Source organism: Chrysoperla carnea, chromosome 4, assembly GCF_905475395.1.
Source record: "Chrysoperla carnea chromosome 4, inChrCarn1.1, whole genome shotgun sequence".
Taxonomy (NCBI): domain Eukaryota; kingdom Metazoa; phylum Arthropoda; class Insecta; order Neuroptera; family Chrysopidae; genus Chrysoperla; species Chrysoperla carnea.
In genome coordinates this window covers 9,562,514-9,587,986 of record NC_058340.1, presented here as the reverse complement: position 1 = coordinate 9,587,986, position 25,473 = coordinate 9,562,514, and the positions used below count along the sequence as shown (strand labels likewise).

General features: G+C 29.8%; 1 protein-coding gene across 1 annotated transcript in view; it reads right to left on the bottom strand.

Annotated features, from left to right (window-relative positions):
- The window catches only part of LOC123297451 (pikachurin-like), a 123,737-nt gene that overhangs the window by 43,840 nt on the left and 54,424 nt on the right, over positions 1-25,473 (bottom strand). Inside the window, exon 2 of the mRNA XM_044879114.1 lies at positions 23,605-23,806. Coding sequence (XP_044735049.1) covers positions 23,605-23,804 — 200 coding nt within the window. The 5' untranslated portion in view covers positions 23,805-23,806. The remainder of the gene's footprint in view (positions 1-23,604; positions 23,807-25,473) is intronic.

Below are 25,473 nucleotides of genomic sequence, written 5' to 3'. Positions count from 1 at the left end.
TTGCATTTTTAACTTTTCAAGAATTTTTATATCGAAAACTGAACGCCTAGAAAAAAATCATAAGAGTACTTTTGCTTAAAACTGATCAAAAAATGCAAAAATATTTTTTATTTTGAAAATAATTGATAATAATTGATTCACTGATCAATTTAACATCGATTTAATTGAGATAGGGCCACGGTTGATATAGAAGAAATCTTATTATATAAACTGTGCATGGGATTTATATATTACACAGTCACGGAGTCTTTTTTAATTGATTTTTCATGTAATTTTTATTCAGTTGATTTTCTTAAATTGATTTTCCATGTAATTTTACAATTTAAAAAGGGTTTTTCTAAACTGTCTTTCAAACCACAGTAAGTGATCCCCAATGGTTGAAATATCAATGCATTGGTGTCAAAAAATTGGTTGAAATATCAATGCATTGGTGTCTTTAAATTTGAAAAATTTTATTTTTTATAAATATTCGAAAAGACCCATTTTCCTTCCTTTCCTCCGCTATAATTTTATTTTATAGTTTTTACTTGTAAGGCGTTTATGTCATACAGAGCTACTTTATTTCAAAATATTGACTGATTTATATTCAAGATTTTTACCATAATAAATATACCAAGGAAGTTTGAGCCCAAGTATCATTTTATTACTTAATACGTGAGAAAATACGATTTAAATAATCTTCTTTTCATGAACAAAAAATTATTTTTTCAATAAACATCGATAAAGAAAGATTAAACGAATAATGCAAGTTTTTTTTTTCGGAGATAACGATCATATAGAATATCCTTCACATACACACATATCATACCCACAGAGGCAGTGTTTTGGTGTCATCATCCTATAATAAATAGATATTATCAGGAGTAGCTAATAGTACTTATAATATCTTGGTGTTTGTAGTATTATTGTCGGTAATAGTTGTTTTACATTACACTTGTATAAGACTTCACAAAAAACCCTTTGCGGTTTTTAATTCGATGTTTTTAATTTGAAAAAAAGTTTATCTTAAAAAGAAAATTAGTTGGATAATAAAAAAATAGGTTTATTTCGTTGGAAAAAACAGAGCTACTTGATTGTTTTCTTAGGTATCTGTGCTCATATTGATAGGATTGAGGCGAGTACAAAAAAAATAATTTTTTGCTATGAATTTGTGCATCAACTTTGCCTGCTATCGAACCCTGAAAATAACAAAATAACCTTAAAATCTCAAGAAAACCACTGTAATCTCATATTTTCAACTGTCTCTGATAACTTTTCGAAAAATGAAGGAATTGAGTCGAAATTCTGGAAAAAGGTGTAACTCATGATAATAAAGCAGCACAATCTGATGATGCTTTTAGTATAGCCCCTAGTACTGAACCATCAAATTGGCATATCAACGCACAATCCAAATTCTTGGAGCTAGGACCATGGAAATAAGCAGGGAAAATATGATGAAACCCAAGACTGGACCGATTTTAAAAGTTATTTCACCAGCGAGTAACACGGGCTGTTTTTCATTTTCAAAAAGTTCCCCACCATTGTGAACAAAAGGATAAATAAGTGCGGGCAAGGAAGTGAAAGCAATAATGTGGTAGTCTTTATTTTTAAAGCGGAAATTACCCAGTGAAGCGGACTGATAACTGCTAGTTTCAATTCAAGTGCTGTACAATACCTATCTAGCAATATCTATCGAGATAGTATATAATAATTTAAGGTACATTATTTTCTTGATTCTCTATCTAACCGTCGACTATCTAATTTTTCACTACGGCCCTGAAAAAATGTTACACACACCTATATATAAAATCGTAAATCCAGAGAATGAACCTCTTAAAAATATTTATGAAAGAAGTGAAGTATTAGACAGAAAAATCTCAACATTCTGTTATTTTCATACACGTAGATGTTATTGTAAAGTTGGTTACCTTAACGAAGAAGGTATATTTGAATTAACGTATAATTGAGTGAAATACAACTGTACCGCCATCATGCTTTATAGATATACATACGTGAGAGAGTTGCTTAGGTCGACTCTTTTATAGGTAGGTATACCTTGATGTTTTAATTTTACGATAACAGGTAATGATCATTTTTCTTCTCTTAAAAGAGACCCAAAACAATAAAGTAACACGGGATGTGTTAGGATATCAAAGTGGGGTTCATGTTTGGAAATATGCCAAAGGGGAAGTTCAATCTTGTAACGTGTTTGGTTGTAGTGAGGAATAATGAGACAATATTGATTTTCGTCAAGGTTCGTCCATAGAAAAAAATAGGAAAAAAAATCCTTACGTATAATATACACTTAATTCATACTTATAATGAATCCAGTTCTATTATGGTTGTTTGTGTTATAAAATGTTTATGGAAATATTCAATATTCTAATCCTTATTTTATTCTAAATAGGTAGTTGTATGTTTATTTATAAGATTTCAATAAAGGTGTCACTGGGATTTACCCATTTTCACTTGTTTTGTACCTTTTGGGATTTCACTGAATGTATCTAATCTTTTGTATTGGTTCACTGCTTTTCTTCTCTTTCAATAATAGTAAAAACTATTCCTTAATAATACAATATCGTTTATATGATTGCTATAGAAAAAGCTGAAACCCGCTGAAAAATAAATGAATCATTTATGTCGATTCTAACTAGGAAAAAAATTTGATCATCTATACGAACAATATAATTTTTCGTTTTGAAGAACATCAGAATTAATCAATTCCTGTTAAAGTTACTTATCTAGAGTATTATTGATTGTCTATGAGACTAGAATTACAAGGGAATTGATAACTTAAATATTAATCAATAATATTTATAGATAAGGAAGTCTAATTTCAGATTATTACAAAAAAAAAATTTACAAAAAAAGTTTGAAACAAAATTTTAGAACATAAAAATTTGTACTTAGTGGAACTATGAGTTGGATCTGGACTAACGATGTCTTTTAAAAGTCGATCCTTGCTTTATATTCATACCACATAGTCTAAATTGGAAAGTTGTAGAGCTTAAGTGGCCGAGCGGTCTAAAGCTAGGCTTTGACCGTTTGTCTACTTAGACTTAGGTTGCGAGTTCGAATCCAGGCAGCGACAGTGTGAATAATTATGATTAATGGGGGCGGTAGAATTGTTCACATTGTCGACGCTTGGATAAAAACGAACTAACCGACTCCACCCACATCATAAATGTACTTGTAAATATGGATAGTTAAATAAATAAAGATTAACAAGTAATGATGTGAGTGGCCTCCGTTATGGGCGCATATGTCAGACAAACGGAGGTTAAACCCAACTAAAAAAAAGAAGAAAATCACAGAAATCCATTGTCTTATCTAATATTGCTGGGTCCAATTTAAATTATTCCTCTACTGGTCTTTTTACGCTCTACAGATATTAGCTGTGCGAGTTGGCATCTCTTTACCCAATTCCTGATAAAAAACTATAAAAGTATAAATTAAAGGAGCTACTGCAGTTATTTCAGTCTTTAAGAATATATTCAAATTGCCAGTTAAGAAAACGAAATCAATTGGTAACTTGAAAATTATAATAAATAAAAAATTATAATAAATAGTTTCTTTAGTATAAAAATTCAATTATGCATCCGTAACAGTTATTACTGACTGACAAAATGCAAAAAGCAAATGTAAAAAAGAAAGGTCACGTTATTCTGCCGCTATATGTAAAGCTGGTACATACGAATTGAACTTAATACTACTAACAGTATACAAACCAACAACCAACTTCTACAACGTTCTTCAATTTTCTACGTTTCCGTTATTATAAACGTTTTCCTATGTACAGAAAGTTCCCTCTATTTTGATAATGAAGTAGCTGCTTACATTTTATGGTATAGACCATAAAAATAAGTCAAGTGAAATTAACAAAATTATAAAAAAAATACCCGACAAATGCGGTTTATTCCTTCTAAACGGATTTTTGGAAACTTAGCTATAAAATGTTTTCAATCAAGTCGGTTCGACCGTTTAGGAACTACAATGTCACTGAGAAACACACAGACGAATAGATAAACACTTTAAACTTATAACACTCCTTCTTAAATCAATATATAAGTGATGGTCAAGGACGAGATGAGATGTGAAGGATACTTAGATAGCTATCATTTTTAAGAACAAATTTTTGGAAATATTTGAATTGAAATATTTTAGTTGACTTTGTGCTTTTGAATTATTTTTTTGAATTACCTAATTATTTTACCATTTCACATTTCGAAATGAATTGAGCCAGGTATATAAGACCATTAATTTCCATAGTAATTATTTATATGTTAAAATTATATGCCATGCCTTTTCCAAACTGATTAAATTTTGAAGATCATCGCCAATTTTTAAGTTTTTTTTGAGTACGGAAACTATAGCTCGCACTTTCGGGTACGGAGTACATAGCATACATAGCTAAGAACACTCTCCGTTAAATTACCATTCAAATGAAACAAAAAAAAAATTAAAATCGGTTTATCCGTTCAGGGGCTACGATGCCACAGACAGACACACACACATAGCGGTCAAACTCATAACACCCCTTTTTTTAGTTCGGGGAATAATAAATTGAAAGTGGATTTTGATTATATTTATAATGGTTTATGGACAGGCAATTGTTGAATTCAAAATTGAGCGGGTCCCGGGTGTTTATGTTTCAAGTATACAAGAGTACGGCAAATTTACTTGCCTCTAGCGATAGTTATTTGAGTGCTTTTTTCAAATCTGGTATCAAATTCCGTCCCTTTTTAGAGGAATGTACCACTTAACGAACATCCATCTAGGGATAGCCTTGAAAAATTTTAGCCAAAGATAGATTGGAAGATCTAAGCTACTCTTTTGTCATTGAAATTAGTAGGACACCGATTAACACATCCTTAAGGGGGTATTCTGGTCTAGAAGCCTCAATTGTACGCACTTTTCAAACTAAGATTATAAAAAAATGAAAAATTTATGTAGCCATTTTTTCATTTGATATTATTGACATTTTAAAAATACTCAATGAAAATTTAAAATTGCCGTTGAAGTTGGGGCTACAAAAAAAAACACTACACCCTAGTTGACACAATTCCAGCCCTTGTAGTGATCTGAATCAAAAAAATTCTTAACAAGTAAAAATATCGTTATCGTCTGAGCCTTGGTAAAAAAACTTCGATCTCATGTCAACCACTTCGAAAAATGCGTTTTAAGTTTGAGAGACAATTCCGGCAGACTCGGATAATAATAATCGGCGATTCCCGATCCATACATCACCTTATTCTACTTCATATACAATGTCTTGCAAAGTTATTTATGCCGAGTTGTTTTGCTTTCTTTTGAAGTAGCAGAAGCTCGCAGTACAGTGCCATAAATTCAAACTTCGTTACCAGAAAACCCGCTGTATCTCCGAAAATAATTATAATTTTGAAAAATCCGTTAAAGGACATATTCATAAGGGTCTGATCTTGGAAAATATGGGTAAAAAAATCGATTTCTTCAAATTTCTAGAACAGAATACTACCGTAATAATGTTGACACTTTCAATATTTTAGAAAATCATTTTACGTATTTGTAGCTTAAATTTATTCCACCACAAACTCTAATATCTACCAGCAGTACCAGCACATGAACTTACCACAAATACATTGATGTTGTCAGTCCTTTCTGTTTGGGTAGTTCATATTACTTGTACATTATGAAGAGCTGTGTATGTCTGTAGTTCATTCATTCTTCACTTACATTCACAGTCAGTCCTTATTATTATTATTTCTATCAGAAATGTAGAAATAATGCATCATCGTCATCATCATCATCATCAAATTCTACATGTACTACGTTTTAGTTTTTATTTCACAAATAAATCTTTCAAACTATTTACGAAGATTTTCATTATTCCACTTTCATATATATTAAAAATCATACATATTTATATGAAAAATTCATTTACTACACAGAAATTGTTTACGCCATGTTAGAAATATTTTTCAACAGAATGCATCTGTTATGTATTTTTATACCACGTATATATAAAATATATCAGAGTATATTAAGTTTAGTCCCAAGTTTGTAACGCTTAAAAATATTCATGCTACGAACAAAATTTTGGTATAGGTGCTCATAAAATCACCTAATTAATACATTTCTGGTTGTTTGTCTGTCCGTCTATCTGTCAACTCGATAACTAAAAAACGATAAGAGATATCAAGATGAAATTTTTATAGCGTGCTTAGAACGAAAAAAGTGAGGTCGAGTTCGTAAATGAGCAATATAGGTCAAGTGGTTTTGGGTCCGTAGGACAAATCTTTTAAGCCGTTAGAGATTTTTTTGTTTGAAACAAAATCACTTTTTGTAAAAATTAGGTACAAATTTTAGAGTATGTATTATATGGGAATATCAGTTATGAATTTGTGGCTATCTAATAGTGGGTATGTTTACCCACGAGGGCAAAAAATAGGTACAAATGTTATAGTATGTATTATGTGGGAATATCAGTTATTATATATGGCTATCTGAGAGTGGATATCTTCCTTTACTTACGTGACGTCAAAAAACAAACGATTGCTTCATCAAAACTGTCTATACATGGTATTTCAACAATTAACTCAGTCAATTGTTTGTTTTCACTTATTTTTAATTATTTTTCACTTTACCTGACGATCACATTTTTCCATGTGAGCGAATAAAATGTGAGACACTTGTTTTCATAAGATCCTTTACACTTTGACAGCAGTGGCAGAAGCTTTCTATTGGTGCCCAATATTTTCGAATCACGTACGTTAGTCTCTGGTGTTTTTTTCGATAAACGAGTAAACTTGTGAGTAATTAATAGAACAAAATCATGTAAATTGTTATATTCTAGTAAAGCTGTAATTTTCGATATATTCTTTAGGATAGGGCACGTAAAAATATCCATGAAGCCTAAAGTTTAAATTAGAAAGTTATTCTTTATAAAATAATAAACAACATATGTTCAACATATGGAAAAACAAGTTCAGATAGAATTCCATCGAATTTATTTTAAAAACCGTTTGATATTTTATACAAAACTTGCTGTACCCTGCCAGTACGTTATGGTTGGCACGTTATGAAAATAGATGAGCTAACCGCTTGAAAATTTTATAAAATTTGATAAACCCCCGATAAAAGAGTTCACATCTTTTAATCGGCTTAATCGACTTTCTATGTAACATTTTTGTAATATAGAAGACGTGTCCTTTTATTAAATGAAAAATTTGGATAGTTCATGCCCACTTCGATCCCTTAGAAATACATAAAAACAAACAAGCGGGTTGTGCATCGTGTCAAAAATTTGAGCTTTTTGATGCAGATCCATTTAGTTTTTCGAGTTTAATTTGCTATAATTGTAACAGTTTAATTTAAATGTGATTAAAAATTGATATAACAAGTGTAAACAAACAATTGACTGAGTTAAACAATTGACTGAGTTATTGTAAACAAACAATTGACTGAGTTATTGACATTTAAAGTTTGGTTCTATCTCTAACGGTTTAAAAGATGGGCCTTACGGACCCAAGACCCAATTGAACTATGTTGCTCATTTACGAACTCGTCCTGAGTGCTGATTTACGTCCTGAGTGCGCTGTAAAAATTTCAACTTGATATATTTTTTCGTTTCTGAGTTATCGTGGTCACAGACGGACGGCCGGACAGACAACTGAAAATGGACTAATTAGATAATTCTATAACACCTAAACCAACATTTTTTTCGTAGCATCAATATTTTTAAGCGTTACAAACTTGGGACTAAACTGAATATCCTATGTATATTTCATATATACATGGTATAAAAACATGAGTAAAGTACATATTAGTGAAGATTGGGGTTATTTTGCAATTTATGATACAAAATGATAGATTTTTTATCAAAAACATTAGCATTGTTTTTTGCGAATATTAAAATGAGTACCATTTATTTCTCTCAAAATATCTAAGAAGTATAAAAGTATAAAAAAAAATTCCGTTTAAGGACATATTCGTCCAAGGACATAATATATAAAAGTGCTCATATTGTTGTTTATAAGATGTTTAAGAAGATACAATATGATAAGAAAAATAAAAATGTTAACTCGAATAACACTATTATATTTTTATAATGTTTGAATGTAGGGGAGACTATTGTACCGGGGATTATACATAGATACAAAATTTACGTTTATGTGTTTTTAAAGACATTTTTCAATGCATAATAATGGTATAATGAAATAGATAACGATAAAAACTGGTGATTCATCGTACAATGTCTCTCCAACAGGTTATATTAACAATTTATGAAACAGCATTATATAATATATAATAATATATCAGTAATTTAAATTTTGAAAATCTTTAAGTTTCTATAACTTCTTCGTTTTTGAGCGTCCAATTCCAGCTTTAACTGATATTTTTGTTAGTTCTTGAAATTTTATGCTGTGTTTAAAATTAAATTGTCATCTGGCAAAATACTCACCAATAAGCTGGTGAATAACACAGTAAAAGCAAAAGTTTTTACTTTTATTTACTTAAAAAAGGTTATTTCTACTATTTTTAAACAAATAGAAGAGATATCGGTCAAATAATTAATAAATAAATTGTCATAGTCGTATAAGTCATAAAGGGTTAGTGATATAAAAATAAAAATTGCACAAAAAAGACAGTAAATTTTATTATTTACAATAAAGACTACTACCATTTTTGGTCTAAAAAGCACGGTTAAGGAGATATAGCCCAAAAAGGTTTTCCTTAAATTGAGGCACTTTCCCTGCCTAGTTTTGTAAGGAATTTGTACATTAACATTCAGTACGTGATACTGACCTATTTAAAGAACAAAATTAACTCCTGTAATTTAATGCAGAAAAAAAATTCTCTGTAGTCTGAAGTACTGCTAGTAACTAAACTTTGTCTTCATATAGTTGCTATCTCATAGATAGTATGGCTATGTATGTTGAAAATAGAAAATGGATTTTGTATATTGAATACGGGGTACTAAAATTTACCTCATATAAAATAGTATTTGTCTGTTCAATTCACTGAGGCATGTTGAAAAGAGAGCAACAGCAACTCGTTTAATTCCGTTGGGATCATTATTTTAACGGTCTGCTGAAAAAAACAGATTATGTAATAAATTAGGTCTATGTGAAAATTTATTGTTTAACGACATAATTTTGCATTTATTTAATTTTTTTATTGTTTTTATACTGTCGACAGATAATAGTAACTGTCGTTCTCCAAAAAATAGTTTTTATTTAACATGTCTAGCATTTATGGTTTCTATAATAGTATTCATTTTTATTCCATTGAGTATTCATCAAACATTTTGGAAATTGGAATTTAATTTTATCGAGTGTGTAAGAACGAACAGTCATTAATCAAGGGAATGTTAGGAAAAACCATACCAAGGATTTTGGTTTGGGAGGAACCTTGAATGAAACTTCTTCCCATTTAGATAACCCAGTGGGACTTTCTAAAACAAATTCAGAGCCAGACTTGTTGGAGATATAGGAATACTGGTCGTAAAAATACGTGTGATAGCTATTTGGATTCGCAATGATGTCTCGAAAAATGTGGCAGAATTGTTTTTCAGCACATAAAAAATTGCAAAAGTTATAAACCAGGTTAAAAAAGGTATTTCGTTTTTCGCCAATGCTTCATAAAATATGAATTAAAAACGGCGAATATTTGTAACAGTTCTGGTAGTGTTTAAATAGAAAAATAAAACGTGAAACAATTATTAACAGACACAAATTATTTTAGAATTTAGGTTGTAACCCCTAAAATAATATTGTACAATATAAAGTCTCCATTATAACTTTAGTAACAATTCATGTTGTGCTAACTGGCCATAAACTTTATCATAATAACCGACGATAATAATAACTTAACTTTAATCAACAATTAGTTTTTGACATCTAGAACAAATTATAATACCAATTATATCTCTGTATTATAAATTTGAACGTGTTATGACCACGTAAAATTTGTGAATATTAATTGAATGCAAGGAAATGAATTTTTGAGAGATATTGTTTAAAGAAGATATAAACACAGATATTGTCCGACCTTAAATGGTTTGGAGACTTTCATTAAGAAAAAATTTCATTCATAAAATAAAATTATAATGTGAATGACCGCGTGATCTACAAACAAATATTTTCGGCTTCGAAGAAAAATCTTCGAAAATGGCGTTGGTTTTGGTAACGAGACGATTTAGGTTATGCTTCCGTTACGAGTGTTTTACAATTGCCAAACATTAGGAAACTTTCATAGGAGGTTTATGAGACAAAGGAATATCCAAAGTAAAATCTTCAACAAAAAAGGGTTTCCGAAAAAGCAATCACCTTTAAACTGTATGCTTCCCTGTTTTTAATATGGATCTACTATATTTTTTTTGAACTTCATCTTTTTCATATTATTTCACGACCACTTTTAAAGATGGATAACAAAAAAGATATTAAAACGATATCTGTTGATTTGCATCGCTAACATCCTTTCATCAACAGTTTTTGTTTGATATCACGGTTAGTTATAATCTATATAACATGATATTTATGGGTCCTTAAGTTTTGTTAATTTTGACTTATTCAATTTTCTCCGATAATTAAGTTTTCACCATGAAAAATAATTTTTTTACATTTTCCACAAAAATAATCATGCTATTTTTTCTATCTTGTAGAATATGGACTCACTAAAATAAACCGATTGCAAGCTATCTCGTTACCCAAATAAAATTTGTGATGTAAAAGGAGTTTTCATGGACGTTCTTATGTATAAACCAAAATGGAATGTGTAATGTGTGTGATTGGTATGGTTTTTGTACAACTTCAAGTGATGATTCTGACCGGCTATGTTCTTAATACGCAAATCCTCTTTGTTTTATACATAAGAACTTTCATAAGAACTTACTTCATATAATATATATGGCTAACGATATGGTTTACAAACAGTATAGACTGTCATATGAATGCATTGCCTCAACGGCAGATGGCACTTGAACGCAATGAAATTCTTTCTAAACATTTTTAACTGGTTCATATTTTTTAAGCGGCGTTAAAATGCTCGGTTATCATAGATTCGGTAATAGAGCAAAGTTTTATTGCCTTGGTATTATTTATAAAATGTTAATTAAATATGCTTACATTAAAATAATGCAAATTCCACTAATAAATAGAATGTATATCCACATTATAATAGAAATCACGGTTGTGAATTACTGCACATAATTCGCTTTTTACTTCAGACTACAGAGAATTATTTTTTGCATTAAATTACAGAAGTAATTTTTATTTAAATTCACAAAATCCTTACAAAAATAGACGAGAAAAATCGTTACGGCCTATAACCCCGCAACCAAGCACTTTTGGCCAATAATGGTAATAACCTTTTTTGTACATAATTAAATTTCCTACCTTTTTAGTCAATTTATTTTATAACCTTTAAAAATTTTTAAGAGTTGCTGCTTTTGCAGATAAGAAGGCAAACTATTTATTGCTAATTATGTCACCAAGAACATTTTTCATATATTTATTGAATTGTTATCATTACGTTATGTATACTTCTTTTTTATTACTTAATCTTGCACCCGGTGGTTGCAACATTAAACGCGTGATAACTTCATAAATATTAATTTCAGAAGAAAATGCTTAAGGTAAATGTTTAAGGAAATTTGTTGATTTAAAAGTTAAGCTATTATCATTTTCTTGTTTAAACAAATATTATGAGACATATCGGTCAAATAGATATAAAATAAAGTTATTATACATAATTTAATTATCTACAATAAAGCCTCCGCCTATTTTTGTTAGGATTTTGTGCATTTACATTCAGTACGTGATATTGAACCTATTTGAATAATAAAATAACTCCTGTAATTTAGTGCATTATGGGCAAGAGTAACTAGCTTCCATAAAACCTGGAGTATTTAGTTTGGACATAGTTCGTGTATAGGATATTAAATAAAATAAATAATCACTGTATTTATATTCACCAAATAATGTATCGTACTTACTTTACTATATGTATACATGTATTGTGAAATATATTTTAGGAACGTTAACTCTATCAATGTGGTTTGTTTGTTATGAAAACGCATGAAATAACACGCAAATGTCGGGCACCATACTTACCCACATATTGATCGAATTCAAATAATATGTCTTTATATACACTTAATATTATAGTATGTACTACATAGAATCAAAACTTGTGTTCACCGCCTGGATATGTTCCCAACATTTAACCAACCACATAATAATAAAATAGTTACTTGCTATACTTATAAAGCTACTGAATACATTGTATTTTATCATGAAGACATAGTGCTTGCCAATACTTACTTATACTTTTACAGTATAGGTATATATAGTATATATACTTATCTTGGTTTATTGAAGCTTTTGTAGTGAAAGCTCGATATGATGGCTCATTTAAAAACGGAGGTAGTATCAAGAAACTATTAACCAGGTGGGCAAAAATGGGCGGAAAGTAATTGGCCGTCTACAAAACGCGCGTCGCTACTATACGAGAGCAAGCAAGACATTTTTTAGTATATTTCTTTTTTTTTTTGTTTCAATAAAAACGTAAAAAAAAATTTACTGACATTTGTCTCTTTGATCCTTTTGAGCTCTAATAGAGTTCATTTTGAAGATTAAAAAGTGAAGGAGTTGAAAATTTGCGGAAGTAGAAAATTTGCAGGTAGTTTATCTTGTGAAACATTCTAGAAAATACTTTTAAGTAAAAAGTATTATTATTAACTATTATTTTCGAAAATGAAATAAATATCTGTCGAAAGGCCGCCATAAATGCGTTTATTTAATCTTTCCGTGTTTATAGAAAAATAAAGAAAGCACTGATATTCAATACTTTTTATAAAGGTTATTAAAAAAAATTAACTCAGTCAATTGTTTGTTTTTTGTTGAGGCTGTTTTCTGTTGTCTTGATATCCGTTGAGGCTGGGAGCCAACCACGCTCAATCAATCTTGCATCTCAATCAGTGATCAAGAATCATGTTGAATAGAGAATAATCATAATGTCGAATTAGCCATAATACCCATAAAAATGTAAAACTAGACTTGATACCATAACAAAATTTGAAAGTGAAGTTAAAATTGTGAAAAAAAAGTTGTAAGGAATCAAAGATGAGGATAACAAAGTTTTATATGTAATCTTTATGGCGATACCCACGTATGTCGTCAGTAGAGGGTATCTTTCTCTTTGTTTAATTAGGAATTAAAAATTTTCATATCTTGAATTCAAGCAAAGATTTTTAAAACCAACTTCACTTTTCAGGTATGATCTATATAAACTGATAGTCATCCTTAACTGCTTATACATTGCAACGATAGGTATATACTACTATTATGTTACTACAATAACACGAACATATAGGTAAGTAAACCTTTCAACATGTTTTGCTTATCATTAATATTTATATAACAAAACATGTATGTATAGTTTCGAAACCTTTCCAAAGCAATTTGTTATAATGAGTATTTGGATACATACAAAATTCACATATTTTTAATGTACTACGCATTTCAATAGATAACAAACATCATATTATGTGTTTGGAAAATGTAAAAGATAACATCAGTATTTTATACATATATATGCGTCTATTTTGAATTTCAGAAAAATGGTGAGAAAACTGTGATGTTAAAATTCGTATAAACGATAAAGTATGCTAGTGAACCTTTCGAATTAAGATATATGTAAACAAACACTTTTCTTTTATACTATGTATGTGAAATATACCAAGGTATACTAAGTTTAGTCGCAAGTTTGTAACGCTTAAAAATATTGATGCTATGAACAAAATTTTGGTATAGGTGTTCATAAAATCACCTAATTTGTCCATTTCCGGTCGTCTGTCGTCCGTCCGTTTGTCATCACGATAACTCAAAGACGAAAAAAAGATATCAAGTTGAAACAGCGTGCTCAGGACGTAAAAAGTGAGGCCGAGTTCGTAAATGAGCAATATAATTGGTTCTTGGGCCCGTAGGATCTTGTAAACGGTTACAGATAGCATAAAAGTTTAAATGTAAAAAATGTTCCTTATCAAAAACAACAACTTTTGTTTGAAACATTTTTTCGTAAACATCACTGTTTACCCGTGAGGGCGCCAATTAGGCGGAAATTTTATAGTATGTATTAATATGGGATTATCAGTTATGTATGTGTGACATATATAGGTATATGTGTAATGTGATCAACACTGTCTATACATGGTATTTCAACAATTAACTCAGTCAGTTGTTTGTTTTCTCTTGTTTAAGTTTATTTTATATTTCAGAGGATTTTGAATTGGTGATGATTATCTATTTTCGTTTATTTTTAGAGTCGATTTAAAATTTTAATTTTGAATTTTTTAATCAAACCTGTATAATATGTGAGAAAATAATATAATATTTCGATGTAAATATAACAAACTCCTTATGAGGGCAACTTTATGGACCATTATTTATTATAATTTGAATTTTTATTTTAAATCCATATTTGCTCAATCTAAAATAATTCTCTGCCCTTTAAATTGATATTTGTCAAATTATTCGTAAATTGTTTACTATTCACCTTCTTGCAAGCGAAATGAAGAAGGAACTACGTTTTGCAAATAAAAGTTGTGCTACCTGCGTTATAGGTGAAAAAATATTTTCATGCATTACGCAGACAGCACACTTTTGTTTGGTAGCAAAAGGTAGTTTCACACTCCCTTTAGCCTTGCCCCCCCCTGAATACTAGTTTTTGGAAATATTAAAAATTTTTCAAAGTAATTTCTTGAAATTTGTTTTTTTTTTTTTGTTTTTTTCCAAACCTACAAATTTTCAAATCTCCATCCTTTATACTTTGAAGAAGATGGATACCAAAGTTTTGGCCTAATTTGCCCCCTCATGAGAAATCAATGGGGTTTACAAAAACTAGTTTCAAACAAAGTTGTTAATTTTTTCCCACGGAATATTTTTTACATTTAAGGTTTTGTTCTATCTCAAACGGTTTAACATAAGCAAGGCTCAAAATTTAACATTTCTGAAAACCATGTAAATTTTTGAAGCATCATTTCTCAAAAACTACTAGGCATGCGGAACTGTAGACTGGCTTCTATTGTTTCATATCTAATATACTTTCAAGATGATAGCAGAAACTAATGTCAAAAACTTATTGCGCAGGTAGTATAGTTTCACACTCCCCTATAGGGTCCAAATAATATAGCAAAAAAGCACCTTCACATCGCATTTTGCGATTTTGGATTAGTCTGGTGTATAAATTTAATTTTAATGTATGAAACAGAACAAAACACACAACCAGGTGTACCAATAATTCTGTTATCTTACTAAAACTACAATTAAAATGTGTAAATTTATCATTTGTAAACACATTGCGCGCCTTGTCCATTTTATCTGTAACTATTAACGGAATAAAACCATTTATTTAGTTTTAAACTTTTTAGTTATACGTCATAAATTTAAGGAAATCATGTAATTCTGATTATCTTTGTACATATACGAACCTATATATATGTATATATAGACATATCATAATTTATTAAGTTAATTTTCATATTAAACAAATATATTTTCTTCTTTATGGAAAAACAATAATATTTTACTTATAACTTTGTTATCTTTATTACACTTCATAAAATACAATTCTTAAAGAGAAAAAAATATTGGAAATATATACATTTGATAGGTATGAATTTTCGATAATATTTCATGTATATACATTAAAATAATGGGTGCCCTAGTACGATCATTCGTGTGATACCTTTTTTCAACCGACTTCATGACGAAGGATATAAATTCGAACTGAATACTTTCATCGAGTTTAGGTCATGAAATAAGTTTTAAAAAACAGATAAAATTCATCTATGCGACATGATTTTGTTACTCAGAATTTTATTAGCAACAAGCTGCGATTGTTGTTACCCGCGATTTAAAGAGAGTGGTGTTACCGCGATTAAAAGAGATTTTGAGATTTTTTATCGTTGCTATGTTAATTAATCAAGCCTTTTTGCGAAAAATGTGCTCTAAATCTATTTCACGAACTTTTACAAAAACCTTTAAAAAACACGGTTCCTGTATGCTATTCCATAGAAACCGTGCATTTTTCCGGGATGAAAATTTGTCTATTCCATTTTCTGACACCTAAGCTACCACTACCTATGCAAAAAACCATGTCGATCCTTTGCCCCATGAAAAATCAAAACAAATCTATCCCACGTTAACCACACTGAACAAAAATTCTTAATACTAACCGATATGAGGTTGTCTCAGCCTCATCGTGAGGTCATATATGGCGAATGGTGCCACAAATGTGATACAACTATCGTACGGGGTTGAGTGGTGAAGTTGACACAAACGCATGAGGTGTTTGTATGAAAGTAATATACTGTCTAACAAATTTCAAATATTGTTTTTTTGAATAATATTAATATTATTCAAAATACTGATGTGATTGTCACAACTACACGAGCAGTTAAAAAAATAAATGGTTTGTACCTGCTAAAAGGTTTATTTAGATAAAATTAGATAAGTTCAAGTAGGATTTGAACTTGCGACATATGATTTACTATTGATTTTAGTGTCCAAAGAGTCTACAGCCTAACCAACTGTACTATCGATGCATGTTCCGTATAAACCAAAAAGTATAGATGGAATTTATAAAAATGATCAATATGTTTATTAAAAAGTCTCTGTTAACACCTTGAATGATTCTATTTGGTTGGCAATAAAATAATCTATACCAATCATAGAGAAATTTCATTAAAAATTTTTATTTTATTTTTCGTTATTTTTTTGTTAAGTTGGTTTATAAAGATTTTGAAGTTTTATTATAAAATAAAGTCACGTAATTGTATGAAATTATTTTATCATTTGTATCCAAGCTTCTGTCTATATTGAAGTATAGTTTTTATATATTCAAATAAAAATAATTTATTCAAATGATGAATTTCTCTCTGTTCTTTTTAAATTTTTGTAGAGTTATTCATGTAACTTTAAAATCATTATCAGTAAATTTTTAAAATATTATTTTTTTACAAACAGAATTACAAACGGATTGTGTATAGAATATGCAAACCTATGTATTTCAAATGTTACATATTTTTTTCTTTCTCACAAATAAAACACAATTCCTGTGACGGATATACATCGCTGCATATTTTCATTATTATCTTCTGAATTTAATTATAGAGGCCTAGCTCAGCCCGTACGGAATTCTGCAGCAGGTATCCGTGGCTAACAACAAGATAGACAAGCTAGAGAAATAAAAAATAAGTGATAACTTTTTATATATAGGCAATTTTATTACAGATATGATGTAAAAGTTACATAATGAACAAAATTGAATCTTAATATTATTTCTCTAACCCGTTTTTTTCTTAAGCGGTACTTTTTCAGAGTTTGAGTTTTCAATATCCAGCAGGATAACCTTTAAAAAGAGGGGTAAAACATGTAATTTGAAAAAGGAATAAAGAAGATATCACATGGACAGGCAAAAACATTCAAGAGAAGTAATATATTCGATATTAGAAAATGTCTGTTTTGTCTTAAGCAATACCTATAGCTGAAAATGATTTCAACTAAAAGTTTTTGGAAAAAATGGCCCCAGTAAGAGTTATTTAATTTGGAGGGGATCTCCCACAAAAGAGTAAATTTGAGCTTGACAAATAAGTTCGTTTAAAAATAAAGTCATCTCTAAACTGATAAGAGATAGAGAAAAATTTTTAATTGGAATGTTATATTTTACTAAATACAAAAAACTTTTGTTCGAAACTTTTTATCGAATACATACTGCAGAATTTGAAACGAAAAATAAATGCTGCTCATATGAAAGTGTGGGTAGGGCGCTCAATTTTTAGAAATAGGTAGTAAAGGATCGAGAAAAAAATTCAAATAACAAAGCTTATCCTTACAACCTTACAATAAACCAACAACTTTTGTAACAACAAGTTGTGGAATGGAAAAACTAGTACCTATCGATAAAATTTTGCATTCAATTTCGACAGAAATTATAAGGTTCACGAAAATATTTCATACTTTCTAATTCAAATTTTTCCTCACCCTGTTTTATCTAGGTCAAATTTAAGGTCTCCATAAAATACCCTTCTTCAAATTAAGAAGGCTTAGAACAGCTTTTACTAGAGTCATTTTTTTTCGGGGCCAGATATGGCCTTTGAACGCTATCTTTTTGAAAATGACCTTTGAAAACGGACCGGGCGGTCACCGGGTGTCTTCAAACAGTTGATTTATTTGACCTTCGCCGTGGCAACATTTCTTAAATCGAATAAAGAAAGTCGGTATTGTAATTGTATCCTAAAATATATATGTCACAGCCAACAAGTTGAATGAACAGTCAATTTTTTTGTTTACACCACAAATATCAAATTTAAGAAAATTTAAAACATTCCTTTACCAATTTATTGCCGAATATAGTCCCAAAAGTCATTGTGTACATTGTAAGAAAAGAAACTGTAATTTATTTAAAACAAGCCAACCAACGTAAAGGAGAATTTTAGAAAACATTAAAAACATTCGACATTTCCTTAAATTTTCACAAATTAACATAAATAATATAATAATGAATGAGTAAGATAAAAACAAGTATAATATGAGTAGCGTGAAATTCATATAGACCATAAGCTCATGATGAAACAACATTTTTCAGGCTTTATGAGGTTTATTAAGTTTAATAGAAAGAAAATTGCAATTTTAATCATAGGTTCAGTGTAGAGTACTTGCAATTCAAGTTTTTTGATTTGCCTATGCGTCCACAACACATTACGTGAAAAAAATGGTAAGACGGTTGCAACTGTTGAAAGGCAAGGTTTTCTGCTATTTTTTACACATATTGCGTTGGCAATGGCTTATTTTTAACATATACGGTAGTCAAAAGAAACTAACCGAAGAACACGAACAAGATAAAAATAAATTTAACATTCGAACTGCAATTAAATCGCCGTTTTACCATAGACAAGAAATATTTATATAATACTAGCTGACCCGGCAGATGTTGTCCTGTCTTAACAATGAATATTGAATTCGATATCGATACCTCTAGATGACCCGGTGAACTTCGTTTCACCTACAATTTAATTAATTGTAACTATTGATCAGCCATTATTAATCTGCATTAGCCGGCAGAACCAAGTCATTAATAGCTATACTATGCTTAGCCCGCCCGCTAAACACAAATTTGACTACTATCTCTTGGAAAGGCCTCGCCCTAGCTGAACTCTTCGGCAGTGGAGCTCGCTGCGTTTGCATATAGCTCTACTAAATAGCTATTTACAATACCAGAATAATAATAAATAATACATCAGTACTATTCAAGTTTGAGGCGCTCCAAATCATTCATGATATTTTAAATTGAGCACTACTGTTAAGTATAATGAAAGCTTGCTCTGCTACTAAATATGCCTATATAATCTAGATTAAAAGTATTTTAGAAACTTTGCTTCGGTATGGGCTTACGGTCTAATATAATATAACAAATGTTTTTCATCAGTTATAAAGTAAATACGTTAGCTAATTTAAAGAATTACTGTGATGAATTATCTGAATATACGTATAAATGTCACAACAGCTATGACGTTTAAACTTAAAAAATACTTACTAAAATGAAACTTCACTTCACGTACATATTCCATTACACTATGTGCCGAGGTATCTCACAAAAATGTGTCCTAAATCCGCAAAAATGGATGCATAAATAAAAAGGTGGTAATGGGATAATTTTTCTTACTGTAAAAATATTACCCGAACATTTGGGTTTCAAAATATATTAAATCTAAAAATCTTTGAATCAGATTTGCCTAACAATAAGGGACACATGACGATTTAAAATTCATGACAATTCAATCAAACATCCTGAAAGTGGTCAAAAATATTATGAAAAATTTGCCTTCAGTTTGTAATTGGATCTAGTCGACTTTAGCCCGTATATTTACCTTAATTTCTGCTTTAAAATTTCTTCAAAAATCCATTTGCAAATTTCTTTGGGTGCTGTCTTTTTTTTTAAAACCTGGTACTAAGCCGAAAAATTACAAAACAAAAATCGAAAAATCCAAGATGGTAGAGAAGTTTCACAAGTGGACACATGCTTTTCGCTATATTCCTTGAAGAATGTGTGATCCTTTTTCGAGAGACACACTGGATGATTAACTATAAGTAAACATTCCACAGGAAAACACTTAACTAAAAACTTTTTAGCATGTAATTTACATTAATAAAATAATATCTTAAGGTAGTTTTTGAACCTACAATATATATTAATTTTATTAAGGTAGTTTTCTTTCCTTTATATGTTTACAAGACTCACGTTCAGTATTTTACTGTTTGTATTCTAGATAAATATTATACATTTCATATACTTTTTAATTAATTTCCCCAGAGGTGTTAAAAATAATGTGAGAGTTGAAATTTTATTATTAATCATGAATTGACGTCATACTTTTTCCATTTTAAATTCTCATTTATGAGTTTAATAAACAAATGATTTTATTTCATTATTATATGGAAAAATTGAAAAATGATCATGTTTGATTTTAAGTGTTGTAGTAAAAATGTGTAGGTAGTATTCAAAATTAAAATATTCATTTATGTTGGCAAAAATAAGAGAAAACAAAACCAAAACATTTGCTTTTAAAAAGGACTCTTGTGATTTTTTCTCTCGACGGTTAGTTTTCGAAATAAAAATTCTTGAAAAACTTACTTTTTTTTTAAATATCTGAGGAAATTTGCTTAGCTAGCGCAGCTCCTGCGATACGAATTTTTTTGTAATCAATAGACAAGTACCCGGCGCACGGAGTAAACTTTGTCCTGACCTGGTGGTCCTGGATTAATCTAGCATGGAAGTAATGATCATCGACATTTGCATTCCATTTGAGGTTGCTCCTGATGTTCTAGAGATTGCTAGGCAGCAAAAGCTCGAATAATATAACCAACTTAGCTAAAGAGTCTCATTGGATGCATTTGTCGTTGGTTCGCTCGGGTCCTGGCTAGCTAATAACTATCTGACTACGAAGTCTTTGGGATTAGCACCGAAATATACGCAGGCCATGGCTCCGTTGATAGTGTTGGACACGATCCGCTGGTCTCGCGACATCTTCATCGAACACCTAACCAGACAGAAGCAGTACCATTATCTGCCCCCGTGACCAAGCACAAAGGTACTGGATGGCCCGAACACCTGAGGCAACCCCTTCCCCCTAATAGCAGTGAATGTTAAGTGATATTGTGCATCTGTGATAAAATATGATAATTTTTTTTGATATTCGAAAACTGTGATAATGACACTTATTACGTTCTATTTTGTTTTTAATTCCTTTTTTTTAATGTGTTACTTTTATTAATAATTCCTTTTATTTATAATAAAATTTGTATTTTATAACCATTTCTTTTAAAATGTATTAACTATATTTTAAAATTCATTCATTCATTCCAATTTTGTAAATTTGCTAAGGGCCAACAATTTTTGTAATCACTATACCAGATTTGTAAAAACGCTACGCATTTCTTACCGTGTAGAGTTTATCCATTACGAAACAACAAATATACCTAAAAATATGCATACATACAAAAAATCTAATATTTATTTATTACGTTTATGTACAACTATATATTTCTTCGTTTTCAATTGTATGCGTGCCAAAACAGCACCGCAGTTAGCGCCGTTAGTTATCTGTACTTTATCGTTTATTATATTTTATTTAAAGGTGTATTATGGATTGTACATCAATATAATAATATTTAATGTAATTTATATTCATTTTTGAAAATTATATGAAAAAAAAAATATAAAATAGGGGGAAAAGAAAACATGAAGTATGTGAATAAGAATGTGCCGTACGTACGTACTAAATATTCTATACCTACATAAATAATTTTTTTACGCATGAATACGTTTTTATTTTTTACCAAAAAAACATAAAAATTCTATGAATTTTAATGTGTTTTTATTGTATATATTTAAAGAACGCAAATTTTCCACAACTTATATTTATATATTAATCCAAAATATTTTTATATAAATATATAGGATGGTTCAAAATATGTAATAATATGGTAGGAAAGTATTAATCAGGCCCGGATTTACCATGCAGGCATTGTAGGCTGTCGCCTACAGCGGCAATAATTGAGGGGCGGCAAATTTTAGCGAAAACTTCGAAAACTTGTTCAATTCGCGGGAATTGAATTTCCCGCCTGGTTTGTTGGCATGCGTACCAACATCAAAAGTGGAAAATGTCTGAATCGAGAAAAAAATCGATCAATTACTTTGCCATTCTAAAAACAAGACGTAAAAATTTGGGCCAATAAGCAATAATTATACAAACGACAATAGCATAAATAATGGTATTATTAATTGGTACATTAAGTCATATACCTCATTATTATAAGGCTACTGATTATAATTAAATAAAATATTTGCTTTCAGAAAAATGCATTATTTTGGATAAAACAAACTAATTCCACCATTTAAGAAATTTCAAGGGTGGTGGAGGGGCGGCAATTTTGGCAACTGCTTAGGGGCGGCAAATTTCTAAATCCGGGCCTGGTATTAATGTAAGGGAAAACTGCTAAAATTTTGTTAAAAAATTGTGCGTACAATAGTTGAAAACCTCCTCGATTTCCTCGAAATATCTAGAAGATTATTTATCAATTATTTATCATTATATAAGCTCTGAATCATTAAACGTTTTTCAGACTATTTTTTTGAACTTTTAGCTGCGTATTTACCCGAAATTGTGTAAAAAATAGAGAGTATATAAACATAATATTCAATAAAGCAAAAAACAAGCCAAGAGTACTATTTAAAAAGTATTTCATTTTATTTGAAAGTTCATTTTATTAAAAAACACCCTATATTTTGTTTATTGAATATTATAACGTTGTTAGATTTTTATAAAAACTCTTCAAATTACAACCATTGTTAAAAGTATTGATTAAATAAACTATCGTTCTACATTTCGAAATTGAAAATCTCTGAATAATGTATTTGAACAATTTTTTATCATTTCATAAAATAAATTTTACTATACATTTTATTATACAGGATGGCCGAATTTATAACTACAGGACTTCAACAAATGGTGGAAGATTTTAAAATAACGACAATTTCACAATACCTGAATAATTATAAATAATACCTCAATACTATTCAAATAACTGTTCACAATTCTACATAAATATGGTGGGAGTGCAAATAAATATATTTGAATGGTTATATTTGAATACCATGGTTTGATATATCATGGCTGGATCATTATACCATTTATTTTATGGGTTTTAATTTTTGAATTGTGAGCCGGAACCGACCTCGCATCCACTTGAACAATTTTGTGGAACAAATTTTCTCAAAATCGGTCCATACGTTTAAGAGGAGTTTAGTTACAAACACGCGATGATACGAGCTCCATGATTTTTGTTCATCTTAAAAATATTAAAAAATTTTTACAAGAAGAAGAAGTTGTGATCTCGAATCAATTGTTTACAGGAAACTCAAAACTCGTTCTTTAATTTACATTCACAAAACATCTTTTTTATTCTTAAATTTTATCAAACCTGTATCTAGAAGATCCTTTTCTATCTTTAAATGAAGTGTCTGTTATAAATTTGACCATCCCATATAAGTATATAATGTTTTATTAAAAAAAAAATGGTTTACCTGAATTCCACGAAACCTTGATGTAATAATAAAGCCATAAAATCACCAGCCATATCATCACGTTCACCCGTTAGAAAAAATATTCCATCATAGGCTTCAGGTCGTATTTCAAGTGTTAATTGAACATGTTTATATGCTGCACGTAATGCAGGAAATGCAAGCCAACTGTGACCGGAAAATCGTGGTGAATGTACATTCATTTCTGAAACAAAATGAATTTTAAATTAATTTATATTTATATGAAATTTTTTTTAAACTCTTTCTTCTATGAATATAAACAGTTGAAATAATTGCATGAAGATTTCATCTTATTCAATATTTTATAATTACTTCCTTTAACCTTCGAATATTTACATGAGTAGACAAGATCTCGTAGAGAAGTTTAATATCATTGAAATATGGATTAACCTCGTAATAGCCCCCCTTCAAATATTCCGGGTATTATATTCATCCAAAATCTGCCACCCAAAAATAGCTTTAGCCAATATTCGTACCAATCATATCCTGACCCAGAATATACGAATCAATAATACACATATGTAAATACAGTAGATCGACATATCCAGTAATTCGAACACTTTTCATCCGCCGTACATAAACCTTAAAAGTGAAATACATAAACCTTTTTCAATTAGTACATTATGAAATGCTTTTTTTTATTTACCATAAATTTTTCTATATACAATCCCAGTAATTTGAACAAATTTATAAGTAAACAAGAGAAAACAAACAATTGACTGAGTAATTTTGACCCAAGAAATTCAAAAATCGAGTTTATTTGGCGATTGGCCGAGTAATTTTCGAAAAAAACTATATTTCGGATCGATTTCCGGTATTATCTCGATAATTATTCGCCCAATCGTTAAATGAAACCGATTTTTGTATTTTTTGGGTCAAAATTACCTTATATACAGAATTTTATCGAAATTGGAGACGATAAATTTGTATCGATTTTTTGCAATTTTTTCAAGGGGTACCCCTTAGAAAAATTCGAAAAAATCGTAAAAAATTATTTGTTTCGGAATTTGATGAAACTCAGTTTATAAGGTAATTTTGACCCAAGAAAGTCAAAAATCGAGTTTATTTGGCGATTGGCCGAGTAATTTTCGAAAAAAAGTATATTTCGGATCGATTTCCGGTATTATCTCGAGAATTATTCGTCCAATCGTTAAATGAAACCGATTTTTGTATTTTTTGGCTCAAAATTACCTTATATATAGAGTTTTATCGAAATTGGAGACGATAAATTTGTATCGATTTTTTGCAATTTTTTCAAGGGGTACCCCTTAGAAAAATTCGAAAAAATCGTAAAAAATTATTTGTTTCGGAATTTGATGAAACTCAGTTTATAAGGTAATTTTGACCCAAGAAATTCAAAAATCGAGTTTATTTGGCGATTGGCCGAGTAATTTTCGAAAAAAACGGTATTTCGGATCGATTTTCGGTATTATCTCGAGAATTATTCGCCCAATCGTTAAATGAAACCGATTTTTGTATTTTTTGGGTCAAAATTACCTTATATAAAGAGTTTTATCGAAATTGGAGACGATAAATTTGTATCGATTTTTTGCAATTTTTTCAAGGGGTACCCCTTAGAAAAATTCGAAAAAATCGTAAAAAATTATTTGTTTCGGAATTTGATGAAACTCAGTTTATAAGGTAATTTTGACCCAAGAAATTCAAAAATCGAGTTTATTTGGCGATTGGCCGAGTAATTTTCGAAAAAAACGGTATTTCGGATCGATTTTCGGTATTATCTCGAGAATTATTCGCCCAATCGTTAAATGAAACCGATTTTTGTATTTTTTGGGTCAAAATTACCTTATATAAAGAGTTTTATCGAAATTGGAGACGATAAATTTGTATCGA